This window comes from Peromyscus californicus, unplaced genomic scaffold (genome assembly GCF_007827085.1).
Source record: "Peromyscus californicus insignis strain IS unplaced genomic scaffold, ASM782708v3 Scaffold_8__1_contigs__length_139910024, whole genome shotgun sequence".
Lineage (NCBI taxonomy): Eukaryota > Metazoa > Chordata > Mammalia > Rodentia > Cricetidae > Peromyscus > Peromyscus californicus.
This window is the reverse complement of record NW_026294606.1, coordinates 31,906,991-31,920,597: the sequence shown is the minus strand read 5'-3', so window position 1 is coordinate 31,920,597 and position 13,607 is coordinate 31,906,991. Positions and strand designations below refer to the sequence as shown.

The 13,607-nt window shown below is 40.3% G+C and overlaps 1 protein-coding gene across 1 annotated transcript in view; it reads right to left on the bottom strand.

The window, feature by feature from the left end:
- The window catches only part of Gmds (GDP-mannose 4,6-dehydratase), a 580,335-nt gene that overhangs the window by 302,000 nt on the left and 264,728 nt on the right, over positions 1-13,607 (bottom strand). Inside the window, exon 7 of the mRNA XM_052727412.1 lies at positions 637-764. Within this exon, the coding sequence (XP_052583372.1) occupies positions 637-764 (128 nt within the window). The remainder of the gene's footprint in view (positions 1-636; positions 765-13,607) is intronic.

Sequence of the window (13,607 nt, the reverse complement as noted above, 5' to 3'; positions counted from 1 at the left end):
CACAGAGAAGAACCTTGCTGAGACATCCCATAGTGGACTGAGCAAGGGGGAGCTGAAAAAGCAACACTTTTCTCCAGAGTCAGAGGAGATGGCTACATTTCTGCAGGGGTTTCCCCTTTTGCAGCATGAAGCAAAAAGAAGCAACATGGTAGGCCAGAGAAGAAGCAGAACTCTGCTAGGAAGCCCCCTTAAGTGGGGGCAGAGCAAAGCTCAGCTATAGCAGCTCTCCAGGAGAGGAGCAGGATTGCTATATCCTGCAGGGAGACCATGCCCCACCACACCAGATATAGCCTGACTCTCAAACAGTCAGGATACCTTTCCCTGCTGAACTGTCCTAGCAGCTCCAGGTGTGACTCTCCCGAGCAGTCAGAATACCTTCCCTTCCAGGGTTGGGCTGTCTCATTGCAGCTTGAGGTATCCAGGATACCTCCAGGGCTGAGCTGTCCTAGCAGCTCAAGGAATTGCTTGACTCCCCAAGTAGTCAGGGTACCTTTCTCCCAAAGTTGCAAAACTCACAATATTTGTGTCAGCAGAAACTTATATCTGACCAATTCTAGGTCAAGCTTCTCACTGCAGGCCTGGCATTTAAAGTGTCAACTGATACAAGCAGTTTTAATGTAATGAGTTAGTTCCTACCTCTACGTAGTCCTTGGCATGGCCCCAGTCTCGTTTTGCATCCAGATTTCCCAAACTGAAACATTCCAGTTGTCCAAGGTAAATCTTAGCTACTGACCGGCTAATTTTTCGAGTAACAAAATTAGCTCCTAAAAAGAGACAAAAGATGTATTATCAGTAGAGTACATTTGACATTTAACAGTTTGGTGAACCAAACCCAATATCAGCCTCTAGGCATTTCTTTCATCCCATCTCCCCACTAAAAATAATAATATAAAAAGAAGAACGATCATTAGCTGTCATTTAGACAAGTTAAGAAGCTCTAATTCTAAGTGTCATATCAGCTCTACTTTCATAACAAACATTTCTTCTTTGGAGGATGTCTTAACATTCCTAATTTGCTGTTTCAAAGTGTAACTCAGGCTTTAGGCCAAAGAAAAGCTATTGGAATGCCAGTTTTTAAACAGAAAATTCTAAAGGGTTGTATAAAGGGAAATGCCAGAATGGAAGACAGACATCTAAGACCACCCTGATTTTTTTTAAATACAAACATCATATATTTCTATTAATAAGGCTATTTTAGGGCCCATGGGAAGAGGGAGGAAAGTAACTGTTCACAGGGTAAAACTAGTTACAGGAAACCCAACAGGAATTTCTTTGGACTGCCTTTCTCTTAACAAAATAAGTGGTGCTCACTCTCATCCAGAAACCTGCACATCCAACCAAAAATAAAGTATGATACAGTTCCAAGTCAAGAGTTTCTCTGTACCAAACTTACTGTAAGGTCATTTTCCAATTTCATATGAATGCCATTTACAAAAATGGACTTCTGAATTTTGTACAAACATTTTGAAATGTTTGGATAAAATGTACCAAAAATTGACAGAAGTATTGAAATTGTTTTAATTTCCTGTTTCTAAATGATAACTTCCATCTACCTTTACTTTATCATTTCTTCTTTACTTATTTAAGAGATGGAGTCTCTTTTTTTCTTCAAGTTGGATATGGTGGTACAGACATGTACTATGACCATTATGGAGACTGGGACAGGAGGATCATGAGTTCCAGGCTACACTGGGCTAAATTTAATATAAATAAAGCAAAAATTATATCTATATTCATATTTATATGAGGAGAGGGTAAGAGGGAGGAGGAGGGAGGAAGGGAGGAAGGCAAGGGGATGGAGATATTGAGAGAGGGTGAGAGAGACTGAAAGAGATTGACAAGAGTAGGGAAACTGTGTTGACCAGACTGGTCCCATGCCCTGGGCTCAAGAGATCCTCCTGTGTCAGGTTCCTGAACAGCTGGGATGGTGTGTACCAGGTTTCTTCCTATCATAAAGAGGGCACTAAATCCAGGTAAGGTTATCAGAAAGCACTGATTAATGGCTTCATGCAGTTTAAATACATGGTAAGTAACATCATGTGTCAGGAACTTTGCTTCTGTTCTTTGTGTAGACAGAAAATGGAAGCAAATATGACAAAAAGTTTTGGTTTCTGAATAAACTGGCATAGAAACAAGGGGGAATCTTTCTAAAGAGGTTTTCTAAACTTTGGCAAGGACATAGACATAAGTTCAAACACAAGCTCTAAACATTCACAGTGATCGTGTATCATGAAAAGCTCAATGAGCACACTATGGAAAACCAAATGTTTACACATCCCAAGCATCTCATGGGAAAGTGATACACAGCTAAAATCCCAACTCTCAAGAGGTGGGAAAAGAAGATTGACATTTGAGGCCCACTTGAACACAAGAGACCTATCTCAAAACAACCTGACAACAAAAGAAATTACTGTCAGTTTTTCCGTGGCAACTGACAAAACTGGTAATAAGGGTCAAGAATGGAGACATGTTTTAAGCAGCTCTACTCTAAGCAGGCATTGGAAGTTCTCACCTGCCTCAACTTCAAGTTGGGATCATAATAGGCACATAGGACCAAGTAAGAGTTATATTTCAAAGGCCACATCAATGAAAATCACTTCTGTTATATAATGCTTGATGACTTGGCTATGTTTAGTATAAATTTTAACTTTTTTCTTTCTCTTTCATCTGTCTTTATATAACCTCCATAGCAGTAGAGGAAAGGTAGCTGAAGTGAAGTTTTTGAGTTTCCATCAACCCTTTTAGAGCCAAATCATTTCAGATAAAACAGTAAGTTAAGAAGATTTAAGGACTTCTGATTTTGGGGTGGGGACATCATCCTGCTTTGTAGTTGGATGACAGAATTTTAGTACCTCAAACTATTCTGAATTATTTGCTATTGCTGCTGACTTTGACTAATGGTAGGCTGCTGTCTTGTGCCTTCAGTGAGATTTCCTATTTAGCAACTATAATATGAAAAGGCCAGAGGAGATTAGGAGAATGATGGGTCTTTCTACAAAAGTCAGTGTTCACTTTCCATACAACCCAGGAGAAACTAATACACAGAGTCTCATGTCCATCTTTAACTCCCACACAGGGTTCTGCTCTTCTATCCATTGCCACATGTGAGTATTGCTTAAGTATCTGAGCACTGCCTTATAGCAGTGAGAGTATGAAATGAAATGCCATGTTGATGTGCTGGAGCTTCCTGCCTTCCAACAGAAAGGTAATTACAGGAAGATAGATCTCCAGGAAGATGACTTGCCCTGTAGTTCTGGATGGTTTAAGAATGTCATGCCACCTCTCATACATTTATTTATTTTTATTTTCACTTTGGAGGTTTTAGAAAACTGTTTTCTATGTTTTTATATGCTAGACCATATACAAGAACATAAAACCCATGTGCAAAGCTAAAATTTGTTTCACTTTTCTTGTCTATACCATTACCTACAATTTTTGTCTATACCATTAATTATAATAGCAAAACTTATAATTGCAATTACTTACAATTTTTTCAGTCCAGGCAACTACACTTTGCATCTTATGAGGTTCTGAGCTAAAGATCATGTTGACTGTAGTTCTACCCTGGACACTGCCTCATTCCTGTGACAATAGATGAGTAGATGGCTGTGAAGCTAAGCCATCACCGACATATCAGAAAGTGGGTCAGATCCTGAGCCACAGCAAACTTCTAGTTTCCTGGCTTTGTTCCTATGTCTGACCTTGACATCAATGTATATACATGTGCAAGTGAGATACATATATACATAATCCTCAATAATCTAAACTTTCTAGTATGATGTCATTGGGTACATCAACATAATATCCTTGTAGTCACATACCTTTTAAGACAAAATCAGAGGGGAAAGAAGTGACAAAATTAATAAAAACATATCACTTAAGTGACTAGTATTAAACCAGAGGCACTGGATTGCCTTTCAGATATGAATAGTATACTTACTGAAATCAATGAATTTGATATTCTTCCTGTATATATGTAGACAAATGTGCATGTGGGTACAGTATAACATGAAGAAGAGGACAAGAAAGGATAAACATATGGCGATAAGTAAAGACCTAATGCAGCTTATGGACAGAAACTAGGAAACCACTGTGATATAAGGCTAATTGTTCTAGCTCTAGTTCTGGCATACTTTTTTTCCCCTTTGGCTTTGGTGGTGGATAAATACAGAAAATATATTGGGAACTAAAAGTGTAAAACTGAACATGAAGTTTCACAGCTTCAGTTCTAAATGTAATTCTAACTGCATAAAGTCCATTAAGTTGTATATGTTTTGGGTCACATTAATTTTGATGTGTGATGTTTTTATTTCCAAGGTTTATTTTTAATAAAAAGTTTATTTAATATCAGCTGTTAAATCACAATATATTTACAACACTCTACTTCCATAGAGACATTTTTTAAAGTCATAATCTGATGCAAGACACTCTATGCTAACTCGCTAAAAATAATGGAGGAATTGTGATAATTCTTATACTTAGCATGCTAATCAAAACAACTGCATTTCAAAGGTCTGTCTTCACAGTCCTAAAATTGGCCAATTTATCCCTTAAGAAGGATCACAATTATGAGTATATTGTAGTATTTGCTATGTGAATATGAATATATAGACAAGACTGCATGTGCACATGGGTACATACATGTATTTGTAAAATTTTCTCTGTCACCATACAAATCGTATTTGAAGAAACAGTAGTTTCTCTCATAAAAATTTTATTCCATTGTCCAATACTTAATTTAAAAGTTTTCTGAAGCTACATAAAGTACAAAGTTTGCAAACAAGAAGTCACTCCAATTCATCCTGAACCCCAGGTGAACCTCTGGTTGGGGCCCTGAGTTTCCCCTGTGGTAATCTCTGGCCACCCCACTGAGAACTGCCTGGGTTGTGGCTCAATGTAGACAGGGTGTAGAAAGAAGAGGCACTGAGAAGGTCATGGCTGGCTGAGCACACTACTGAGATCAGAGAGACCATACCTCATTTTGCTCACCAAGCCTTGCCAAGAGTAACACTATTTAACTGCAGGTACTCACAATCCAGCGGGCATGTTTAAAAGAATCCCAGGCTTGAAAGAGGACAATTCAGATTATGCATTTTTTAGGAGGGGTACTATCTTTTGGCAAGCACTTAAAAACATGTGCTTAAAGTGCTGTTCAAAGAATTTTGCTATTTTCATCAAATTTTCAGTGAATTTCCACAGATAGATAACTTAAATTCATAAACCCTTGCTTAAGAGTTTCTTAACTTTGGTATTGTTGACCTCGGGGCCAGATAACTTCTTTTAGGGGACTATCCTGTACATCCTTTAGGTTTTATACCTTCAGCTGAGACAACCAAGGATTCTACAAAGTTGCCATATTCTCCAAGGAGACAAAATCACCACCTTAGTCAAACAGAAGATCCCTGACAAATAAATCCCAAGCAGTCAAAACAAGTTTACATAAAAAAGCAACCTCAACCACAGATATGCTGTCATTTCAAGTCATTCCATTCATTTTATGCACTAATCAAGCTCTTAGAGAGCTGATGAATATGGCATCTTAAAATTATGACTGTACAAGGGTGAATTTTCATCTCTAAATTAGTGTGACTCCTAGTCTGACTCTGTGAGGGGGTGGTAGCTGACAGCACACATTTGGAAACCATCCATTTCAAGTCTGGAGACTGGCTGAGACCACCAAGAGGGAAGTGAACAATAAAACAAATTGTCCACAAACCAAGTTCATTGACACTGACCCATTTAGGGTCAGACAGAGGAGGAAGAAAGTCTACAAATCCTGTGCCCAGGGAGTGCCCAAGAAGCTTCTATGTAATGAAAAAAACAGATGGTGAAGTGACCACAGGTACAGCAGCCCAAAGGTGACTCAGGCCTGAAGACAAGATGGAGAGGTCTGGGATGTGACCAGGAGAGCCTGCTTAGTTATTGTTCAAGGTCCTGGGTTCCATCCCCAATATCCACTGTGTGGGGATGGGGAAAGAATAGCAGTCTAGAATGAAATATCTCAGAGACAATAAGCATAGGCAGACAGTTTCCTGAAAGCTTTTTCTGCAAGGCAGGAAAGTGGGTGATGGTTTTCAGAAAGGGAGAGAAAGTAACATGCTTGCATGCTGAAAGGGAAGACCTAGTGATGAGGAAGAAACTGAACTGGACAAACTGAAAACCTTTGGCATCAGAGAGTCAAGAAGGGAGCTGGGAGAGAAGGAAGGCTCTGTGGACAGTTCATTTCTGGGCACCTAAAAAGGCAGAGAGAATAACACATGCAGGTGTGCTGTGCACAAATGATGACTGAAGGCTTCTAGTTGCTCTTCAAGTCTCACACACTCCCTTTCCCTATTACAGGATTTCTCTGCATTGTGACTGCTGCACTTCTCAAGCCCTCTTAATTAAGCAGCTCTTCTGTATACCTTCTAGTAGGCCTCAATCAGAGCAGTTAACTAGTTTACATATTGCACCTCAGGGCATTATTGTACTCTTTCCCTTTTTGCCTAGCACTGGGGGGTTGGCTTGACTCTATCAATCTGACTGCACCAAATTTTATTCCAGAGGGAAAGCCTACTTGTGTTGCTCTAAAGAATCCTCTCTCCTGCTATGTGCCTAAGAGAGCAGCTGCAGCCAAGGCAGGACCTGTATGAACTTTCCTTGGGTCTTTCTCAAAGAGCATTAAAAGAAATCATTTCCTTCTTCAGTGAAGAATACAAAGGTATTGGTGACCCTAGCTTTGGCTTCATAGAAACAGACTGCTTGGAAAAATTGAAGCTAGGATTAAAACCACACACACACACACACACACACACACACACACACACACACACACACACACACACACGTGCATGCGCGCATGCAAACAAAGACATAAGAACAACAACCCAGCAGACAACACTCAAGTTTCTGGCTCTAGCTAACCTTAATGCCATTGTTACACTTGAAAAACATCCACACAAGCTGGTCAGTGGTGTTGCAAGCCTTTAATCCCAGCACTCAGGAGGCAGAGCCATGAGGATCTCTGTGAGTTCAAGGTCAGCCTGGTCTACAGAGCGAGATTCAGGACAGGCACCAAAACTACACAGGGAAACCCTGTCTCGAAAAACCAAAAAAAAAAGTCCATATAAACCTGTTTGTCTATACTTAGTTATTTTCCATAAACCTAACATGAGTTTTTGTATTTCTAAAGCCAGAGTCTTAGAAAAATCATAAGTCTAAACTTGAGGGGCAATTCCATCTGGCCCAAACCTTGAACATTTTTCCTTTTGGGATTCCTGCCATTGCTATTAGGTGCTGTTCTTGTCCCTGCATTTCTTTCTTCTAAATCACTACTAAAAATTTGTATTTTCTAAATATAAATTCAGCTATAATACACTTTCTTGAGTGGTCACAGAGGCGAGAATAGTCCCATGTGATCTGTTACCTGTCACCTCCTCAGTGTCTCCTCCTTATCATGTGCCCTTTTAACAGCTGTGCCAAGTGGCACAGATATGCCAGCCATGTCTTTGTTTGCAGACCTCTTAGCAAGAAAAAGTCTCTCCTCTTCTAGACATGCCCTTCTATTGGCAGGAAAATTTATGTTCACACTGTGTCCCTTACTGCTGGACACTGCAGTTATCATCTCTGTGGGTATCTCGAGCTCTCCCATCCACACTGTGTCCCTTACTGCTGGACACTGCAGTTGTCATCTCTGTGGGTATCCCGAGCTCTCCCATCCACACTGTGTCCCTTACTGCTGGACACTGCAGTTATCATCTCTGTGGGTATCTCGAGTTCTCCCATCCACACTGTGCCCCTTACTGCTGGACACTCCAGCTGTCATCTCTGTGGGTATCTCGAGCTCTCCCATCCACACTGTGTCCCTTACTGCTGGACACTTCAGCTGTCATCTCTGTGGGTATCTCGAGTTCTCCCATCCACACTGTGTCCCTTACTGCTGGACACTGCAGTTATCATCTCTGTGGGTATCCCAAGCTCTCCCATCCACACTGTGTCCCTTACTGCTGGACACTTCAGCTGTCATCTCTGTGGGTATCCCGAGTTCTCCCATCCACACTGTGTCCCTTACTGCTGGACACCTCAGTTATCATCTCTGTGGGTATCCTGAGCTCTCCCATCCACACTGTGTCCCTTACTGCTGGACACTTCAGTTATCATCTCTGTGGGTATCCCAAGCTCTCCCATCCACACTGTGTCCCTTACTGCTGGACACTTCAGTTATCATCTCTGTGGGTATCCTGAGCTCTCCCATCCACACTGTGCCCCTTACTGCTGGACACTTCAGTTATCATCTCTGTGGGTATCCCGAGCTCTCCCACAAGGGGTAGAGCTGCTTCTGCTTTGTCCTCCTCAGCCATTGCAAAGATTACATGCTCTTAATATACACCACCAAGCTTTAGTTTTCTTGTACCAACTACAAATTTTTAATGACAACTATTATATCTGTCACTTTTAAGGGTGTTTGGCATGGTTCCCAACACATGATAGATGTAAGGCTAGATCTTTAGGAAGGAGAGAAATTCAGGAGAGGATTCAGAGCTATTGAGTGGTTTAAATAGCAACAAATCTCTTTATAAAAACAACATACCATGTGCCTGATTATTTCTTCTGAGAAAGTTCCAAATTAATCAGGCATGCTTAAACTCTGAATGGGATATGCTTGTTTCTCAAGGCCATCCACACCTCAACACATCAAGGGACGGCTACTGATGTCAGGTAATGACAAAGAAATTACCTGGCTATACCAGGCAGCTTGTATCCATATTGAACACATGTACATTTACTGTCTGCCTTCCTGTGTGTAGAGATCATACACAAGACCTTGCTCCCCACTGGAAGAACTTGGGGACAACCTAAAATAGAAGGAATACTTCTTCATAAGCACATTCAATATACCTAGGAGTCGAAAGCTCCTGGGATTAATACAGAGATACAAATATCTTGTGAATCAACTCTTTTTTTTTCAGGAATGACATTAGCATTAAACAACTTACCACATATCATTATATATTTGAGGTTTATTTTAGAATTCATACAGCTATTTCACAGAATGACAGTGTTTATATATTTAGCTGACAGTGCTCAAACTTAAAACTCTTTGGCTAAAATTTTATATCAGCTTCCATCCCAGTTCAGAAGTGTAGTGACATTTAAGAAGTAAAGCAGGGCCACTTTATGTGAATTTCATGTTCAAAGTAACTCTAAAAAACCAGCATTGGCTTACAGCCATCCCAGCATGAAGACTGCAAAGTAAGAAACTCTTCAAAAGGCCTTTGATTCAAATTTCTCATCTGATAGGAAATTAGGACAAATGTCTATAAAATGAGCAACTGTGTCTCCTTCCACAATAATCTTACTTAGCTCTTTTGATATGGTTTTATTGTTCTTTCCTGTCACAGAGAAGCAAATGCATGCAAAATCCTGAGTCAAATGAGTACAGAGGGCAGGTTTTCTCCCAAGAAAAGCAAGCAACATTGTATCCTCTGTAGTCACTGTTGCAAATAAGTTTACTCAGACATTGAGTTTTTAAGAGGGCTTGGTTCTACCAGCAAAAATGATTAGAAATAAAGGCTGACCACTAAGTATTATGCATGGGTCAGTAAATTGTTCATATGGAATGTGTGTGTGTGTGTGTGTGTGTGTGTGTGTGTGTGTTGTGGCTGTATGTGTGTGTGTAAATGATCAGAGAACAAAAGCAAGAGGAAGGGAATTTTTGATATTCCTACTTATCACATAGTCTCTTTCTTACAAGATCATCTACTCCTTCTTGAAGTACCCATTCCTTTGGGCTTCCTATTCAAAGTCCTAAGGAGAGAGGAATGTACAGGATGGTACAAACGAGTATGGCCAAAGCAGTAGCAGGAGCTGTAACAAGTGACTAGAAGGGAAGGCTTAAGGAGCAAACAAAACTAAAAGAATAAAACAAAAACATCTGTAAATGGTTTTAGGACAACCCACCATTATGCTCTGCAATGGTTCGAATGCAAACCATCACACACCTCATGTGTTAAACACTTGGTTTCCAGCTGCTGGTGCTGTTTTGGGAGGTGGTGGGGACTTTGGGAGGTAGAGACTAGCTGGAAGAAGTAGGTCCCTGAGGCTGTGTCCCTAGTGGCTCTATCTTGTCCTGCCCCTTTCCCATGATTCCATCTGTTGTCTGCCTTTCCTTCCACATACTTGTGCCTGAAGCCAAAGCACATGGGACAAGCAACCATGAACTGAATGCCCAAAATAACGAACCAAAATAAATCTGTTCCTTTAAATTGTTGCCTCAGGTATTTTAGTCACAGAAATAAGAAAGCTAACTAATACGGAACATAACACACAAGAAAACAAATGTCCCCCTCCCTCCTTCTTACCAATTTTGTGAACCTAGCACTGAATTTTAGAGTCTGAACACAACTCTTCCAGCTGGTACTTGATTTGCATGAAAGCTATGTCTGTGATTTGATAGTCAACAAATCAGAATAAACACTACTAAGAAAATCACAAGAAAGCAGATTTGGTAAACACATAAATTTATGATTTAAAGAGTTCTAGAAGATGAAAGGATCTATTTGGAGATATCATTGAGATACTTAGGATAGTCTCTATAAACCAAGTACCATGAGACAAAGCTTTTGACCACTGACAGACAAACCTAGTCCTTTGATAGCTTAAGCCTAGTTCCTATGTCAACTATGTAACAAAATTGAGGTGAAAGATTGATTTGCTTCTATACTTACTTTTTTTTTTTTTTTGGTTTTTCGAGACAGGGTTTCTCTGTGTAGCTTTTCGCCTCTCCTGGGACTCACTTGGTAGCCCAGGCTGGCCTCGAACTCACGGAGATCCACCTGGCTCTGCCTCCCGAGTGCTGGGATTAAAGGCATGCGCCACCACCGCCCGGCTCTATACTTACTTTTTAACTAATGTTAATTAGTGAAAATTGCTATGGGATAATGCTTTTGTACACTGGTTTAATAAAATGCTGATTGGCCAGTAGCCAGGTAGGAAGTATAGGTGGGATAAACAGATAAGGAGAATTCTGGGAAGAGGAAGGCTGAGTTAGGAGACGCCAGCCCACCATCCAGGGAGCGGTATGTAATGGCACACAGGTAAAACCACGGAACACGTGGCAACATATAGATTAACAGAAATGGGCTGAGTTCAAGACTAGTCAGTGGTAGGCCTTAGCTAATGGCCAAGCAGTTTTAACTAATATAAGCCTCTTGGGTCTGAGCGGCTGAGGACCCAGTGGGACACAGGAAGACTCTGACTACAGAAAATATGCTAGCACATTTTAAGGTTTGGAAAACCTAAATCGGACAAAAACAGGGAAGCTCACATCAGGAAACAAAGTGTAACAGAAGGGACAGGCCACACCTGTACCATAATTTCTCCCCCTCTCAAATTCATGATCTCTTTAATTATTATTGTTGCATGTATATACATGTACATGAATGCATGTGTGTGTGTGTATATATATATACACACATATGTACCTACCTACTGAGTTTAGTTAGCATTACTCCTATAACATGCCCAAGGCTGACTGCTTAGATTGGACAACCTAGAAGGGAGGCTTGTCCCTACAGGAAACTTAATACTCCCTCTTTCAGTAGCCACTGGCCACATGTAGCTCTTCATCTAGGGGTGAGACCATGTGGAATTTTCCCCTTCTGTGTTGGCAGTTAGCTGGTGTCATTATGCTCATGTTGTTCGGAAAACATTACTATTGAGAGGTCACCTCCTCAGTGGCACCCCCACAAGTTAGTGATCCTCAGGGATACTCTGTTTTAGCATTTTGGTTCTATTTCAGAATTAAAAAATTCCAACAGGTGGCTGGACAGAGGCTCTAGGATAAAAGATTTTTTTTTATTATCATAAAATTAATTTAGAATTAAAATAAATTCTTAACATCAAAAAAATTCACAAATCATTAGAATCAGCCCACATGAAGAATATCTACAAAACAATATCTGGAACTTAAATATGCCTCACCCACATGACAGAAGCACAGACCATTTTTTGTTTAGCATGATATCCATTCACTACTTTCTTACATCTTAGCTATTTAATTACCACTAAAGAAGCTCTCAAAGCTTCATGTTTTGCCCAGGCAAAACAAATTAAACTATTTCTTCTATTTATTCCCTCATTCATTTCCCTACTTATTATTCCTACTTATTGGTTTGTATTTAATTTATTTTTGTGGTACTGGTAGTGGAACCTAGGGCCTTGAGCATGATAGGCAAGTACCTACTACTGCAATATATTCCAACCTATATTATTCTGCTTTACTATTATTATATGTTCAGTTGTTAGGAGATACAAACTGAATCTAGTTCTCTAGGTAGGAAACTAGTAGTGGTCATAGTAATGATAATCTGCTAATAGCTTCACTTACACTATTTCCTTTAATGCCCATAACAACCCTAAGTGAAGTCTATTATCGTCCAATTTCACAGAGGAATGAATATAAAGTCACTCCTTTAATAAGAGGTAGGGCCTGACTAAATCAGAGCAGGTGACTGGGTCTGTATCTCCACCTGAGGAATTAGAGGGAGGAGGGCTAAGGGAGTGGCTCAGTGGTAGAGCAAGGTTTAGGAATACTTGAAGTCCACAGTGCTATTCTCAGCACCCCAAGAAATGGTAGACAAGGATAAAGTTCCACAGCAAACACTGAAAAGGAAAGCTCAGACTCTAAATTTTGAAAAGAAAATCCAATATGGCATTTTGATTCAAAAGACAATGTAGAATAGCAGTGTACAAGTGAAGGGGGAGATGGGTAAAACAGGGATGAAGGACTCTAGTTAGGAAGAGGGGAGGAGAGAAGTACTGAAGGAGTAGGTGTGAGGGTAAAATAACAGTAAGGATTTCTGAAAGAGTCATAAAGAATTATACTATTACACACACACACACACACACACACACACACACACACACACACACACATACACACACACCGATATATTTTAAATAAAAGTTTCCCATCTAGGTTGACTGCTTCCTCTAAGAGCCACAGACCACGTAATAACAAGAATTAAAAACAATACCAGGCATGAGAAGCCCTCTTTTGAGTGATTTGTAATGACTGTTCAAGAGACTCCCAAACATTATATGCTATTGCTATTGCCGTTGGTTGCCCTACAGAGGTAGAAGGTAAGTCCCTATTGCTGAAGACAGCATGAACTTCAGACACAGAGTCCATAGGCCCCTGAGCTGGAACCGACCTAAAAGCCACTTCCTTGAGGACAGACGTTCATAGCATCAGAAGACACCATGCGAGCTTCCATAGGAAGGAAACAACCAATAGTCCTACCCAGCTATGACACCTATGAACCACAATGATGACCAGCATGGCATAATAATCCTAAAAGTGAAGTAGTGGCAAGCAAACCTTGGCAGTAAGTAATAGCTCTCTAATTGGATTTAAGACCCCTCAATAGGAGGGAAATTATGCCTGGTACTGGAAACCCAGCCAACTACCCAGGGCTAGTGAAGTCATGGATCTTGGAGGAAAATCTGAAGTACTACTTTACTAAACTAGAGTAATTCCATAACTATATTCTAAATATTTGTCCTCATATCCACAGATAGGAGTAGCTCTCACCCCTCATCAAGGAAACTTCTCTTTGTAACAGACA